This window comes from Mustela putorius, unplaced genomic scaffold, assembly GCF_011764305.1.
Source record: "Mustela putorius furo isolate JIRA1106 unplaced genomic scaffold, ASM1176430v1.1 tig00003962_pilon_pilon_pilon, whole genome shotgun sequence".
Lineage (NCBI taxonomy): Eukaryota > Metazoa > Chordata > Mammalia > Carnivora > Mustelidae > Mustela > Mustela putorius.
The window spans coordinates 4081800-4097354 of NW_025422106.1; the positions used below are offsets into that span (position 1 = coordinate 4081800).

General features: G+C 55.4%; 1 protein-coding gene and 1 long non-coding RNA gene across 6 annotated transcripts in view; one reads left to right on the forward strand and one right to left on the reverse strand.

Moving 5' to 3' along the window:
* Positions 1–852: 852 nt before the first annotated feature.
* On the reverse strand, positions 853–6412 carry LOC123389168. Its single transcript, XR_006603728.1, has 3 exons — positions 6144–6412; positions 2836–2927; positions 853–2429 (listed from the first exon to the last, which is right to left on the reverse strand). It is a non-coding gene; the product is annotated as an uncharacterized LOC123389168 (long non-coding RNA).
* A 2018-nt stretch (positions 6413–8430) lies between these two features.
* Positions 8431–15555, forward strand: part of ITGA3 (integrin subunit alpha 3) — a 30400-nt gene continuing 23275 nt past the window's right edge. The window contains exons 1-2 of one of the 5 annotated variants that reach the window (XM_004764802.3): positions 8431–8545; positions 10885–11092. In XM_004764802.3, the coding sequence (XP_004764859.3) occupies positions 10887–11092 (206 nt within the window). In that variant the 5' untranslated portion in view covers positions 8431–8545; positions 10885–10886. Of the gene's footprint in view, positions 8546–9669; positions 9871–10317; positions 10578–10884; positions 11093–15555 lie in introns of those variants that run through there. The other 4 variants (XM_013062567.2, XM_013062568.2, XM_045070394.1 and 1 more) reach the window with 4 other exon arrangements.

The window sequence follows — 15555 nt, forward strand, 5'->3', positions numbered from 1 at the left end:
ATACCATGGACTGGGAAGATTGTAAACAACGGACATTTGCCGCTCGAAGTTCTGGAGGCGGAAGGGGAAGCTCAGGGCGTGAGCACGGCGGGGTGAGGGCCCCCGTGCAGGGGCAGATTTCTCCCTATAGGGAGCCTCTTTTACAAGGACACTAATCAGGCACCTGGGTGGCTCAGCAGCTTAACCGGCTGCCTCCCGCTGAGGTCAGGATCCCAGGGTCCTGGGATCGAGTCCCTCATCAGGCTCTCTGTTCAGTGGGGAGTCTGCTTCTCCCTCTGCCCCTGCCCCCACACTCATGCTCATTTGCTCTCCTTCTCTCACAAAAATAAAGAAAATAAATTCTTAGAAGATAAAATAAGGTACTAATCCCAATCGTGGAGCTCTAGGCTCTCAACCTAATCACCTCCCAAAGACCCCACCTCCTAATATCACCACGTGGGGGATTAGCTTTTTAACATATGAAGGTCAAGGCTGGGATGCAAATATTCATACCTGGCACCGGGGTTTCCCTATATTTTCTTTTGTTGCTTGTGGTTTCAGGGTCCTCGCATCAGAATCCATTCCCAAATCCAAATGACCAAGACTTATCCCTGTGTTTTCTTTGCAGAAAACCTAGTTTCATAGGTTTAGCTCTTGCATTTAGATCTTTGATCCTTTTTGAGTTCATTTTTGTCTGTGATCTGAAGTAGGGGTCCAGCTTCATTCTTTTGCATGTGGACATCTAGTCCTCTCTGCCATTCCCCCTTGTATATATATATATATATTTTTAAAGATTTTATTTATTTATTTGAGAGAAAGTGAGAGCTGGAGAGAGAAGGGGAGAGAGTACACACAAACAGAGAGGGAGAGAGAGAGAAGCAGACGCCCTGCCGAGCCAGGAGCCTGACGCCACCTGATCCAGGACCCTGCGATCATGACCTGAGCCCAAGGCAGGCACTTAACCAACTGAGCCACCCAAGCTCCCCCCACACCTCTCCTACCTCCCCTACCTATGTTTATAAAACATCCAGTAGCAGCTCATGGAACTCTGGGGGAGCATCAGTTAGAAAACGCCAATCTAGAAGGTCAGATCCAAGTTTCCTAGCCTGACCAAAGCCCTTCACCATCTGCTCTCCACTTAGCTCTTTCCACCTTGTCTGGACTGGCCTCTTGCTACTCCTTAGACTCCTACTGGGTTTTCCTGCCTCTGTATCTAAGGACACACTGTTCCCATGTGTCCCCCCGACCCCACCATAAGCCCTGCCCATACACACACCACCATCTTTGCCTGCTGAAATTCACGCATCTCTAAGGAATAATATAGCTAACATTTGCTGGGCACTTGCTATGTACCATTTTCCTTTATTCACATTATCTCATTTAATTTTTACAATAACCCCATGGAGTATATACTCCTATTATCTCCCTCTTACAGATAAGGAAGTTGAAGTTCAACAGGAGTAAGGGACTTGCCCGAGGTTACTCCGTCAGCAGGTGATGGAGGGAGAATTTGAACCCAGGCCACCTTGCTCTTAACAAATCACCGCCCCCCCACCCCCCGCCGACAGCCTTTGCTTATTACTGCCGCTCTGCCCACCACTTCATTAGTTCCCAAATATACTCACTGAACTGTACTATGTATTTCGCTGAAATAACAAGTTAGTGCGCGAGTCAAAGAATTAATAGACCTGCATTGTCAGAGTTGGAAGGGACCCAAGCTGTGATGGGTATTCCAGGATAACGACTTGATCTGATGGATAGGGAGGTTCTGAGACTCGTCCAGGGTCACGAGGCAGGGGGGGGGGGGGGGGGGGGGGCAGGAACCAGGTCAGGACCAAGTCTCTTCACCTCCAGCCTGACGGTTTTGACGCCACACTTGCCGTCCTTCCTTTCAACACACATCTCTCCGCGTGCCTTATCTGCGCCCTGCCCCCGTCTGAGCTCCAGCCGAGGCAGACAACACAAGACCTCAAGGATCCTGCTCTGTGTCTCCTCCTGGGACCCGGGGGCAGCAGTGGGTGGGGCATGATGGTGGCTAAGATCTGGTAGGGCTCCCCTCCGGGGCTTCAAGACCCTCCTGGCCATCCCTGGCCTCTGGCCCAGTTTTCTCTGTTCTCTTACAGAGAGCACCAGGAATGGGAGGCAGCAGTTGGCCAGGGGCACAGGGCGGGCCGAGAGGAAGGACCCCGGGTCCGGGTCATTTCCTGGCACCCTTGTTTGCCGCGTGCCCCTGGCTTCTGGTGGCTGTTTCCGCCCCGCCCACCGCCTCCCTGGATGCGTGGGCAGCTGGCCCAAGGCTGGAATTCTCCCACCATTCCCAGTTTGGACTGCCTCTGGGCTGAGCCCTCCCCTCAGAGCCCAGCAGATCAGGATTAGAATCTTGCTGCTCCCCTCAACCGGTGCTGTGATCTTGCACATGTCACTTTGCCAGTCTGGGCCTTTGTTTTCTTCTGGAAAAGGGGATAATAGGACTGAGGTCACAGGCTGGTCATGAAGAATAAAGGTCCTATAGGGCTTAGCCCTGTGAGACTCCCAGTGAAAACGGCTATCCCTTTTCTCAGCCCAGTTCTCTCCATTTTCCTCCTCCAAGAAGTCTTCCAGGATGCTTACTCTCCACTGTCTCCCCATCCCTGTCCCACTCTGGGAGCCCCGGGGAAGGCCAACCAGGCTACTCGGGGGTGGGGGTGTTGTGATGGGGCTCCCCAGGTGCTGATACCTCCACTAGCTCTCAGGGGTTCACTTCCTGGACATAGAAATGTCCATGTCCCACAGGAATGGAGCCAAGAGGAACCCATAAGAAGCACTATGAGTTGTTTGATGGACCAGAGAAGATTCAGTTTGATGCGTATCACTGACCTCCACTCCAAGCAGAGCACTATAGCAGGAGCTATGGGTAAGGTGGAGAGAGGTTCTGTGCTTGCTTTTCCTTGCTTTCCCTGGAGTCAGGGCTGTTGGGAGACAGAGAGCCACTGTCACCCCCTTCACCATCTTAATAAAAAAATAGCATTTATTGGGGCACCTGGGTGGCTCAGTGGATTGGGCCTCTGCCTTCGGCTCAGGTCGTGATCTCAGGGTCCTGGAATCGAGCCCCATGTGGGGCTCTCTGCTCAGCAGGGAGCCTGCTTCCCCCCTGTCGCTCTCTGCCTGCCTCTCTGCCTACTTGTGATCTCTGTCAAATAAATAAATATTTAAGAAAAAATAGCATTTATTGACCTATTCACTATGTTCAGGTGCTGCACAATTCCTAATTACTCTCCACAACGACTGCATGGTTAGCGCGCGGCTGTTCACTCCAGTGTGTAGTGGAGAGACTGAGTCACAGAGAGCTTAAGCAATTTTGCCCAAGCTAATAAGTGACACAATGGCCCAACGTGACAAGCACTCTATCTGAGGGAAAAACAGGGTTATCCTGGAGCAGAAAACATCTGTGGAGGCCCAGGGAGCCTGGAAGACGGTAGACCTCAGTTGGCTTTGACAGAAGGGGAGCTGTCAGTGGGCAGAAAGGCACTGTGGTCGGTGCTGGTTGCAGGTGGAGGGAACACCCCGGACAAAGCTCTTGAGAAAGGGGTGAGCAGAATTTGGAGGGTGAAGACCTTCCCCTCCCCCACCCTCCACAGGCTGGGGCCATGGGGAAAGAACGGGAGTGTGGAGGGCAAGGACCCAAGGTAAGCAGTGGTCTTGGAGGACCTCAAGCCCCAGGCTGAGCTGAGCAGCTGGGTGTTGGAGGCTTGATTCTGCAAGCTGTCCAAGGTTTGGGGTTTTTTGTTTGTTTGTTTTTTAAGATTTTATTTATTTATTTGAGAGAGCGAGAACAGGTGCATGAGTGGGCGCAGGGGAGGGCAGCAGAGGGAAAAGCAGACTCCCTGCTGAGCAGGGAGCCCAACTAGGTGCTCGATCCCGGAGCCCCGAGATCACAACCTGAGCCAAAAGCAGATGCTTAACTGACTGAGCCACCCAGGTGCCCGCAAGGTTGGTTTTGAATAGGGTCAGGGTAGGAGAGCCTCTGAGCCGGGTAATGATTATTTCAGGGAGGAGAGGGGAAAGGCCTAGTGTCTGGCCCCATGCCCCATGTTCTCCAGATAGGCTCTCACTCAGTCTCCCAGCTGTCCCTAGAGTTGGGCATGATCATTACCCTTTGCAAAGAAACTGAGGCTCAGAGGAGACCAAAAGTGAGTTAGAGGCCGATGCTCACGGGGGCAGCGGGTCCCCCTGCCTGGCACCCTGGCAGCGAGCTTGGGGGTACAGTGTTCTGAAGCCTAAAGCTGTCTATGGGAGTAGAGAATAGAGAAGGCATGGAATGAATGAAGTGCGGGCCCCTGGGGTTGTAAATGGGGCCACCAAGAGAGCGAGAACAACAAGGGGGCTAGACAGAGCAAAGGACAGAGCTGGAGGGCCTGGAGTCCTGGGTGTGGGTGGCAAGGGTCTGAGGGAGACGGTGCCCCAGGAACCATCTCCAGGGACCTTGCTGTGACCCCAGCCTGACCACTAGAAGCCAGACCGCCATGGCCCTGGTCATGTCCAGGCTGAGGCTAGTGCTTCTGGGGAAAGGCCCCTAAGAACTTCCCTCTGTTGGTAGGTTTGGAGTGCACTACACTGGGGTCTATCCTCTCTCCACCCCTGTTCTGGGGTCCCTGGCAGATGGCTGGGGCGACCTGTGCCTCCACCTAGGAGGCCTTAGATGTCCCGCAGACTCACAAAACATCCCTGCCACTGACCTCTCCCCGAGTCCCCTGCACCATCTCCTGCCCCCACCTCACCCAAGCATCTCTCAGGTCCGTGTCCATCTCTGCAATAGGGCGGGTCCTCACCCTTCCTCAGGTCCCTCCCTGCATCAGCCCCAGATGGATCTTTGGAATCCACAAAAGCTCTCAGCTCACTGCCAGGTGGGAACCCATCCGTTCCCTTCCATTCCAAGGTCAGCATGCTGAAGCCTTTCCTGAGCATGTCCCTTCCAGCCTCTGTCCTTGAGATCTCTGCTCTGCTGCCTGGCCCATGGCACCTCCCAGGGTCTGTGCCCTTGTGTGCGCCTGCTCATCCTCCCCCAGGCCGTAGCCCTGGGTTCCGTCCATCTGACTCAGTGATTGAGCCTCCCAGCTACCATCAGGACGTTGCCCAGAGCAGTTCTGCCACTGAAGGAGTGAGTGGTCTTGATGTACCTGGCTCAGAGGCTCTCCTACCCTGACCCTATTCCAAACCAACCAAACCCAGGATCCCAGGACAAGGTGGGGAAGGGGAACTGCCGAGGAAAAAAGCCAGGACTCTGGGTGTTGTTTTGCAGGAAAGTGAAATCCCTTCCTCATTACCCCGTCATGCCAACCCTTAACCAGGGAGGGTAGTGCCAGGGGTCTGTCTGGAACCCCTGCCTGCCCCTTCCCACACCCATGAAGTTATTCTTTGTCCCAGCTCTGGCCTTTCCCACCACAACCTCCCCCCCCCCCCACCTTCACGCTGCCTGAATCATTTCTCCCCCGGGGCTCTGGTTTCTGTGGGTGATGCTGTAATATCCTGCCGGTCTCCGCCAGGGAGCCCACGTGCTGCCCTGCCAGGTAGAGCTCCCCGCCTTTTCATAGGAACCTTCAGGAGACAAGGCCTTAGGCTACAGGGAGGTTGCCTAATGGTGAGAATTTCTGTGATCCTGGCAGGAAAGGAGAGGGTCCTTAATGAAGAGGAGAATTTCTGCTACCTCCCAGATCAAACTCCAGAGGGTGCCCTGCCTCACACATCAGAGCGGGGAGCCTGAGAGCAGGGCTTCTGCTCCCCCAACCCCGCACCCTTCCCTGCCCGCACCCCCACTGCCCTGTAGTCTGCTCCTTAGCTCATGGAAACCTGCAAGCAGATTGCAAATCAGGGGTATCTGGCTTTCCTGTCCTGCTGCAGCCTTCTACGGCAGGGGTGAGGTCCACAGTGAGGCCCCAGGGGGGTGGGGTGCTGGGAGGAGGAGCAAGGGCGGGGAGGAGGCTCCAACCTGTTCCTCAGGGCCCAGCTGGGTCCGGAGTGGGTGGGGAGGAGGAAGTGAGTCAGTGGGCACAGCGATTCATGCCTCAGAATTCTGACTTTCCTTTTCAACCCACTGAGCCAAGACATTTGTCCCAACAGGATCCCAGGCTTGGGGAAGGGAAAGGGACAAGAGGATATTTATGAGACAGAACTGGCCTTCCACTCACCTCGCCTGGGTTCTCTGTTTTTAAGGCCATAAAGAACACGTGGCTGGTTGAATTCGGCTGGACATGCAGTGATTGAAGATCTCCTGTATCCAAGGGACTGTCATGCTTCTGGAAACACAGCTGCCGTAAACGGTGACACAACCACCACGTCGTGAGCGACTTCTGGGCCCCAGTTCTATTTTCCCACAGACCTATGGGTCTATAATCACAGGGCAAGCCCAGACTAGAAGTCATTGTAAGGGCTGGAAGATTCGAGAGTGACTGCGGGTCGCCCCCTCTACCTACCCCCACCATTGCCCCCCAAGCACCAGCCCTAAAATACAATGTGGTAAAGGTTTAGACTGTTTACATTTGACAGCTCTCCAAACGTGGGGTCCGGATGAAAGCTCGGCCTCCCCCGAAGGTGCCCTTGAGCACGCCTGGGGGTTCCCTGCTCTGGGCCGGTACACAGGGGCGTGTCAGTGAATGTTTGAAGCTGGCAGATTCCAAGGCAGGGACGGGGCATCTGCTTGAATGTATCTAGGTCGCAGGAGAAAGGAAATCTGATAAACCCATTCATGCTTCATTGCTCCTCCTTCGCTCCTCAGTAATTTGCATTTTCAACTCCGATCAGAGATAGAGACCTGAGTCTTAATTCAATAGATTTGGTCCACTTAGTTCCACAAATCTTAGGAGCCTTGGGATACACAGGCTGCCGGCTGGGGAATAAGGAGACATATCCTCCAGCCCTTTCATGGTGCAGATGGGGAAATCGAGGCTTGGAGGAAGATAGTAACTTGCCCAAGGTGATAGGGCTGAAGAGAGCCCATGTTCAACTCATAAGGCGCCTTAATTCTGCTCCATCTCTCTCTCCTCCAGCCGCCCACGCACAACCTGTCTGCGCTCAGAGCTTCCTGTGGGGAGGGAGCTAGCAAGCCAAGTGGTCCGGGGCTCTGAGACAGCGATATGGGGGGTGGGGTCCCCAGAGGAAGGCTAACACAAACCTAGCAAGCATTGAATAAACCGAGTCACCTGGATAGAATCTTGACGTTGGGGCACCTGGGTGGCTCAGTTGGTTAAGCGACTGCGTTCGGCTCAGGTCATGATCCTGGAGTCCCAGGATCAAGTCCTGCATTGGGCTCCCAGCTCCATGAGGAGTCTGCTTCTCCCTCTGACCTTCTCCCCTCTCGTGCTCTTTCTCCCTCTATCAAATAAATGAATAAAATATTACAAAAAAAAAAAAAGAATCTCAACGTTGTCATCATTGTGACTCAGAAAACTTCACCCTAATCCAGACCTCTATAACTCTTCTTTTCTTCTCTCCCAAGGCTCTGTCCTACTAGTCCTTCCCTTCTCCCTTGTCCAGATACTCCTCCTCCAAGAAGCCTCCCTTCCTCCACAGCAGAACCCATAGTTGACCTGTTTTCATCGTCCCTGGCAGAAGCAGACAGACCCCACCCAAGGTTTTGCTTGATGTCAAGACTGATGACGTCACACACAGGCCAAGAGGGTATTAAAGAGTTTATTATTTACATAATCGAGGTCTCTGGGGGAGAGCAGGGCTGGCCTGTTGAGCAAGATCTGGAATGGCTTGAGAGAGCAAGGAGAGGAGAAAGCCTTATTGCGGTTAGGGACTGAGATCAAGATGAGGATTTGTGCGGGAAAGGGGTTTGAATCTCCAGTGGCCACCAAAGAAGGGAACATGCTCCCCCCACCAGGGAGTTCGTTATCAGTTTGTCCAGGTGTAGGGCACAGGGGGAGGGGTGTGGCTTATAAGCATCAGCAGTTAAACATCAAAAAAAGGACTCTGATTCCTTCTCACGTGTGTTATTGATGTGCCCTTGTTTCTCTCTGTCTACCTTTCTAGGTGGGCCCTTTTCCACGGAGAAGAGTTGCCAAGACAAATTCAACTCAGGTTTGAGATCAGGCTATGGATGGTATGTCACTGGAACCAGGGGACTTCAGACCATCGTCATGAACTTGAGGCTTCTCTTTCTGCCTCTCTCCAGCTCAGAGACCCTTTCAGTGTCCACATCTCCCTCCATCCCCACTCCGTCTCCCCCAGATCTCTCTGACGCTCCCCCACATTCCTTCGCTCGAGCCCTCTCCTGCTCCCAGGCAGTCCTGCTCCCACTCCCACATTCCCTCAGGATACTCCCCTGGAATGGAAAAACCATCCCTCATCCCTTTCCTGCTCCCAGCCCTGGGATCGGACATACTGGTCATTCCTGTTTGGGATGGCCAAAGAGATAACGCCTGGCATAGAGCCCATCTGTCATCACAGGATTCTCAAAGCTGTTTCAGGTGGGACTCCTTGCCCACACAGAGCGTCTGCCCTGGCCCCTGCCCTCCCGGCCCCAAACATCTTCTCTTCTCCAGGAATAAGACAGCTGTGACCAGCAGCCAGCCCAAAGGAGAACAAGGTAACTGCTCAACCTCCACCCAGATCAGCTTTCTGTTCCTTATGCCCAGATGTCTCCTAACCCCTGCAGGCCATGGGCCACAAGGCAGACCATGGGGAGAGGCTGGGTGACTCTGGGGAGTCACAGCTTGGGAACCTTAGAGAACACTGTTGTTGTAGTTGCTTTTGCTCCAATGCATCTGGTTGTGTGACCAACATCTGTTGGGACTTGTCTCTCACAGATACAGCTGTGGTGAGTAGCTTCCAGTCCTAGTTCTGCCCCCTCCCACACCCTCACCCCTGTGAGCCATCTGAACTTGGACTTTGGAAACCTTAGGTTTCCTCCTAAGTTAAATGAGAATGATAATCCTGACCTCACAGGGAGGATAGTAGGATGATATAGGAGTCTGCGCGTGAAATGATTCATAAACTATAAAATTCAAGTTCCTGTCCAGGCTGTTAACATAATTTTGTACTCCGAGTTCTTCTTCCCTTCCTTAGGGAGGTGCCAAATGGTACAAGCTTCAGGTTCCCCCAAACCTAGACCTGCCCTGAGTATCATACCAATGATAATGATTAGCATACGGGGACAAGAAGGACTCCAAGGTCAGATAATACAGAACTAAAATCCAAGCTGTGTGGTCTTCACCAAGTTGCTTAACCTCTCTGAACCTCAGGTTTCTCATCATAAAGCAGATAACCCTCAAAGATTGTTGTGAAGATTGAATCTAATAATCTCTGTAAGGCACTTAACATAGTTCCTGCTGAGTGAGCACTTTTTTTTTTTTTTTCTGAGCACTTTCTACACAATAGTTTCCTTTTTATTATAAACTCTCAGAGACAGGGACTCTAAATCAAATTGCAAGAGAGTGAGGGCTGAAGGCTGAACTTCTGGGCCAAAGTTCCTTCAGCCTGCAGAAAAGAATGTGCAGGGGAAGTGAGTCTCTATGCTGCGGTATGAGAAATCTGAGTTCGATTCAAGAAAGTACATAGTTCCCTGAAGTTCCCTTTCAGTTAGTTTCTTCGGAGGATGACTAGCGCTTTGCGCTCCGCCCACCTACCTCCACCTGGGGCCACCCACTACACACCTAGGGAGGCTGGCGTTCTGCCCAGACTACAACACTCAGGCTGAGCCTGGGTAGGAGGAGGAGACCTCTGTTGGGCTGGGCCCTGAAGGCTGGAGTGGACGAGACACGGTTAGAGTCTAGGCCCCGCTCCCGGGCCACACAGTGCATTCTAAGCAGAAGGGACCCATTTCCACCCCGAATGGTTTATAAGGGATACCAGAAGGCGGAGCCCTTTGTGGGGAAGCGCTGTCTTGCGGCTCATCACAATTAGCAATGCTCGGTTAGTACGACTGCTGAATATCCGTCTGGCTTTGCGGAGGGACCATATCCAGCCCGGATCAGGGTGGGCAGGGGCGGGCGGGCAAGAGAAACACATCTCGACAAGGACAGCGAAGGGACTGGGTGCGAGGAAGAACATCCAGAGACCGCCAACAGCCTCTCAGGGACTCACAGCGCTGCGGAGGCGAAGCCGGCATTCCACCCAGAGGCGCGCGAATGTCGCCTCCCAGATGCGCCAACGCCGGGGCTCTCCAGCGGGCCCGCAGAGGTGGCCGCGCCAGGAAAGGCCTTTCCAGCAGCGGTAGCCGCCGGAGCAAAGCAGCCGGACAAATCCCACCCCCCGGCCCCGCCCGTCCAATCCATCTTGCTCGGGAGGTGACGCGCCCTGGGAGAAGCAAGGGGCGGAGAGGGGAAATCCAAGCCTTTGGGGGCTCCCGACAGGTGTTTGGGGGAGAGGGCGGAGCCTGGTTAGGGAGGATGAGGAGGGAGGGGCGGTGCTGCCCCTTTAAGAGGCGGTAGCGGAGCCGGGACCTTTTCTCTTTCCCCGGAAGGAAAGCGGAGCCCGGGCTGGGCGCGCAAGGTGGGGAGGTGCGGGCTTGGGCGTGGGGAGGCGGGGCGCGCGCGCAGGGGACCGCTCCCTCCCGTCTCTCGTGCGGTCAACCGGTCTGCGTTCCCAGATCCGCCGCCGAGCCAGGATCGAAGGCTACGGTGCGGCCAAGGGGGCGCGGCCGGGACGAGCTGGGGGCAGGGTGCCGGGGGCGGGGGGGGGCCCGGTGACCCGCGGGCCGGGCAGGCGGGAGAGTAGACCCGCGAGCCTCGAAGAGGAGTCTGAGAGCGCAGACCCTGAGCGGACGTGAAACTGACCGGGGCTGGGGGCCAGAAACTTCTCAGCGCTGCGGGGCTCAGCGACGCAGCCCGCCCGAGTGCTCTCCGGTGGCGCGGGGAGCAGGTGAACAGGTCCTCACTCCCAGCTGCACGCCCTCACGCGCTCTCGCCCCGGCCCCCGCCCCCGCAGCCATGGGCCCCGGCCCCCGCCGCTCCGCCTGCGTCCCACGCCGGATGCTCTGTGCGCTCGCCTTGATGGTGGCAGCCGGCGGCCGCGTCGCCTCCGCCTTCAACCTGGACACCCGATTCCTGGTGGTGAAGGAGGCCAAGAACCCGGGCAGCCTCTTCGGCTACTCGGTCGCCCTCCACCGGCAGACGGAGCGGCAGCAGCGTTACCTGTAAGTTGAGGTTGGCTGGGGGTGGGGAGGGGCGTTGGGGGGGGGGGGACAGAGTGTGTGTGCAGGGGTGCGGGTGGATCCAGAGCCGAGTCGCAGCCCGGCTTCCAGGCCCGCGAGGCACGGGCTCTAGTGAACGGGTATTAAACGGGGTGGGGGGGAAACCTGGGCAGGCCTTCCCTACCCAGGTCTGGCGGGAAGCAGAGGGATTGGGTGTGGGATGGGGTCCGCAATCCCTAGCAAGTGCTGACCCAGCCAGAACCTGTCTAAACGCAGCCCCTCAGCCCTATAAAGCTGTCTTGAAAGTAGAAGTGGGATCCCCGTTTCCTGAGCCTCCTCCCACGCCTTCGACCACGTACCTAATGTAGGAATACTTCTCTCCAGGGCTGGGACCTGGGGAAAACTGCAAGGTAAACACCCAGTGGATCCCTCTTCCCCCTTAACTGGGAAGAAACTGTGGCCCGGTATGTTTAAGCGCCAGGGCCTTGCCAGCCACACCCTCTGCAGATCCAGACTGGAGGGCCTTGCAGCCACTGGGAGCTTGATGCTTGGCGGGTACAGGGTGAGGTGATGGGCAAGTCTGGGCCTTTGGAACTGTCCAGGAGCTTCCTCTGACCCCTTGAAGATGGGGAGGCAGAAGGAGCTGTCCCAACTCCTGCTTGCACTCCTGTCCCCCACCCCAACCCCCACAAGGGCGCCCTCCCACCAGACGTCTTCCCTGCATTCCACAGATTCATGTTGAATCTTCAACCCTGAGTGTGTTTGTTTTGGTTTGAAGAGGGAAATGGTGTTTTTCTCTTCTGTTCGCCTTCCCGGACAGCTGTAAGGAGAAGGAGGGGGAACAGCTACCCGTAGGGGAGAGGAGCGAAGGAGATTGCATCCAGCTGCTCGTGTTTCCTATTACCCCCCCCCAACCCCCACCACTCCTGCCTAGAGGGGCAAGTCTAGGTTTTAGAAGTTTCTCTGCCCTGGGCTCAGGTGCTGAGGTTGGCAGCTGGGGAAAAAAAGGCAGCTGGGAGAGGGGAGGCCACGGCAGAAGGGAAGGAGTTGGGACAGGTGTGGCAGGTCCCACCTACCTCTTTGGGCTGGGGAACCTATCAGACATCTACCCCAACCTGGTGTCTAGCTCCACGAGCAAGAGGACGGGGTTTCCTACAAGGTGTATTGAAAGCTTTCCCAGCTCTGGCTGGGGCCTGCAAAATCTTGAGGAAGCTTGGAATATCCAAAGTCCAAACTCTGCCTCAGTCTTGGCCTCTGCCCTGCTGGCCCAGCCCTGGCCCAGTCTACTTGCCTACCTGGCCTCCATCTCGCTTTTGCAGAGGCTAAGGCCGCCACACCCTTCCCAGCACAGCACCAGCAACTGTGGGCTGCCCTTGACCAGTCCTTCATCTTTTGGAGACCCTGAAAGTGGCTACCAGCCCAAGTTTCTGTATTGGCACTCTTTCTGCCCCAGCCCAGAAAAATAATTTTTAGAATTCCTTTTATTTTTTTTTAAGATTTTATTTATTTATTTGAGAGAGAGAACAAGTGTGCACGAGCAGGGGTAGAGGCATAGGGGAGAAGCAGGCTCCCCACCGAACAGGGAGCCGGATGCAGGACTGGATGCAAGGGCCTTGAGATCATGACCTGAGCTGAAGGCAGCTGCTTAACTGACTGAGCCACCCAGGTGCCCCAGATTTTTTTAGACTTCAATACTGAATCTGCATGATATAAGACAACACAGTGGAAAAAGAAGGTGGGGAAAACAAGAGTGAATAATGAAAATCTGGAGTAGATAATGGCCTCTGTAAACCCCACATCCAACCCCCTACCCGCTGTGTGACCTTGAGCAAGATATTTCCCTTCTTGGGGCCAGTTTTCTCCAAAGAGAGGTTGGACCTGGATCTATGTCCTCCTTCCTGCCTCTGTTGGCCTATTAAGAAGAAAGCAGATGCTGGGGAGGGAGAAGAGGCCCCTAAGTCCCCCTGCCAGTTTCCAGTCTTGGATCTGTCGCTACTACCTGAATCTTAATGTCCCCACCTGTCAAGGGTGAGGGAAGGACAGCATGCCTTCTTCATGAGGTGCCAGTGGGACTGTAGTGAGACAGTGTCTGTACATCACTTTGTATGTGCCTGTGTCTCCGGGGAGCAGCTCAGGGCTCTCATGCCAAAGCCAGGCCATTGTACCCATGGGTCTCACCCTAGATGGCTGAGCAGAGGGGCTTTACTGTTCTTCCTGGGCAGCTAGAGATCACATTAGGCTTGCTGAAAGCCCAGAAGGTTCTAAAACTAATGAACTGTGGAGAGGCAGGTAATTCTAGAGCAAGTTCTCGGCCATTCTCTTGGGTAGCATGTCTCTCCCTGTGGTTCTCTATCTTGGCTCATCTCCTCCTTTCGCTGAATTCTGCCCCTTGGCCCTTTGGGAGGGCCAGCTGGGCCAGCTGGGCTAAGCTGCAGCCAGCTGTGTAGCCAGATGTGAACAGCTGTCTGAGCGCACAGCTTCGGGGAACCAACCAGTCAGGTATTATATTCTGTTAGCCTACAAGCCCTTTTGGAAAAGGGGGGGAGGTCTCCTGGTCCTGAACAAACTCTTAGCCTCAGTTCATTGAAGGTCTGCAGGAGGTTTGCGGGGGGGGGGGGGGGGTCCTGCAAATACACGGAAAATCCTACATCTGTGCGTCCTTCGGGAGTAAGGGGAAGGGAAGAGCACAGTTCTCATCCTGTTTTCAAAGAAGGCCTTATTTCAGAAACGGCTAAAACTCCAGGTCTTTATCTCGTTCCCATCGTCTTTATCTCTGGACCCGAGTTAGGGAACTCCCACATCGGAGTTCACCCCTACCCCCAGGCCCTGGCTTCCCTGTCTCGGGAAGTGCGGGTGAGGAAGAGGGCCGGACCAAGGTGCTTCAGGCTTCTGGGTGGAATGTGTGACGAGCCCTGGGGAAGCAGAGGGACCATTACTCTGGGAGCTGGTCTCTGCCCCCGGCCCCCTGCACCTACTCTGTGGTTCCCTCCTGGGAATCCAGTTGTCCTGGTCTGGCCTGACCTTGTAGACCACAAAGATACCTCTGGAGCTCTCTCTCCCCTTTGCGCTTACTTGAACTTGAGGGTGTCTACGGAGCCTGGGGCGGGCGTGGCTGTGCCTCTGTCTGATGAGGTCATATCTGAGGTAGGCAGGAGCCAGGCTTACCTGCCATGCTCTCCTAAAACATGTTTCCCTGGGCAGGGCAGGCACCTGGCAGCCTCCAAGACTCGTGCTGGAGGAGATGGGCAGAACAGTTGTGGCTGCAGGCAGACCTGCACCGTGGAGCGCCCTGTTCCTTGGGCTTTCTCCAGCGACCCGCCCAGGACGAGGGCAGGAGGAAGGGGAAGCCTGACTTTTTAGAGAAAGAAATGAAAGGGGGTTGCCCCGAGCTAAGCTACGGAGGAAGATGTCTGTTGCAGCAGGAGAGATGGAGAATAGAGAACAGGGGGAACCCCCCTCTCCCCACACCGCAGAGGATCAAAAGGGGAAAAGATACTAAGGAGCCAGCAAGAGGGAGAAGAAATGAGACAAACAGCCTTGTTTGGGGCCAAGGTCTCTTTCTTCCGTCCTCTCTCATTCTCTCACTTCCTCCGGCCTGTTGCTCTAGTTCTAGGGCTGAGTCACCAGGAGGGAGAGGGGGCTGGGTGGGCAGCGTCAAGGCGACGTAGGGGAGGATGGAGAAGGCTGTTGTTCGGCTGCCACAGGAGCAGCCTCTAGGGAGATGGCTAATTCGGGCGGCACTTTGGGCACAGAGCTGGGACCCAGCATCCGAGGGCGGCCTGCACCTGCACCCTGGTCTCAGCGCTGAAGCGGCGCTCGGTGCCACCCACCCGCCTCCAGGCCAAGGGGGCAGGGAACCCTGAGGAGTGCGGTGCTGGGGCCTGCGGTCTCTCTGCTGGCCCCTGTTACCCTCCAGGTTAACCGGAAGCTTCCGAGGTGCCTCCCTGAATCTTACTGGCCGATTCTCTGAGCATCACCCCACCCCAGTGCCCCCCAGGGAGCCTTCTCTTCAGGGTGAGAAGCCTGGTGCTTTGAATGCTCCTGGGCCCCATTCCCCAGCCTCCTCCGCTTCTGCCGTTTTCAGCTTGGCCGTTGCATTAGCTTTGAACCCTCCCCCACTACCCCCACCCCAGGAAGAATGATGGAATGGGGGTGAGGAAGTGCTTTTATGGAACTTGGAGTTCAAGGGCTCCCCAGAGGCCAGGAGGGGCTGTCTGGCTGGAGCCAAAGACGAGGCTGAGGAGCTGTCAGAAAGCCCTTGAGAGGTCATTTCATCCATCCCCCTAGTCCCGGAGGGGCCCAGCCCGGCTCCAGGAGAGGGGAAGTCAGATCTCCTTTCTTCTGTGCTCTAAGAGCTGGGCAGAGCATCCTGCTGGCCTCCCTTCTGACAGCTGCCTGGAGTTGGACTCACTGGTGATCTGGGAGGGGTCAGCGTTTGGACCCACTGCTCTGGAGCAGCCCCAAAA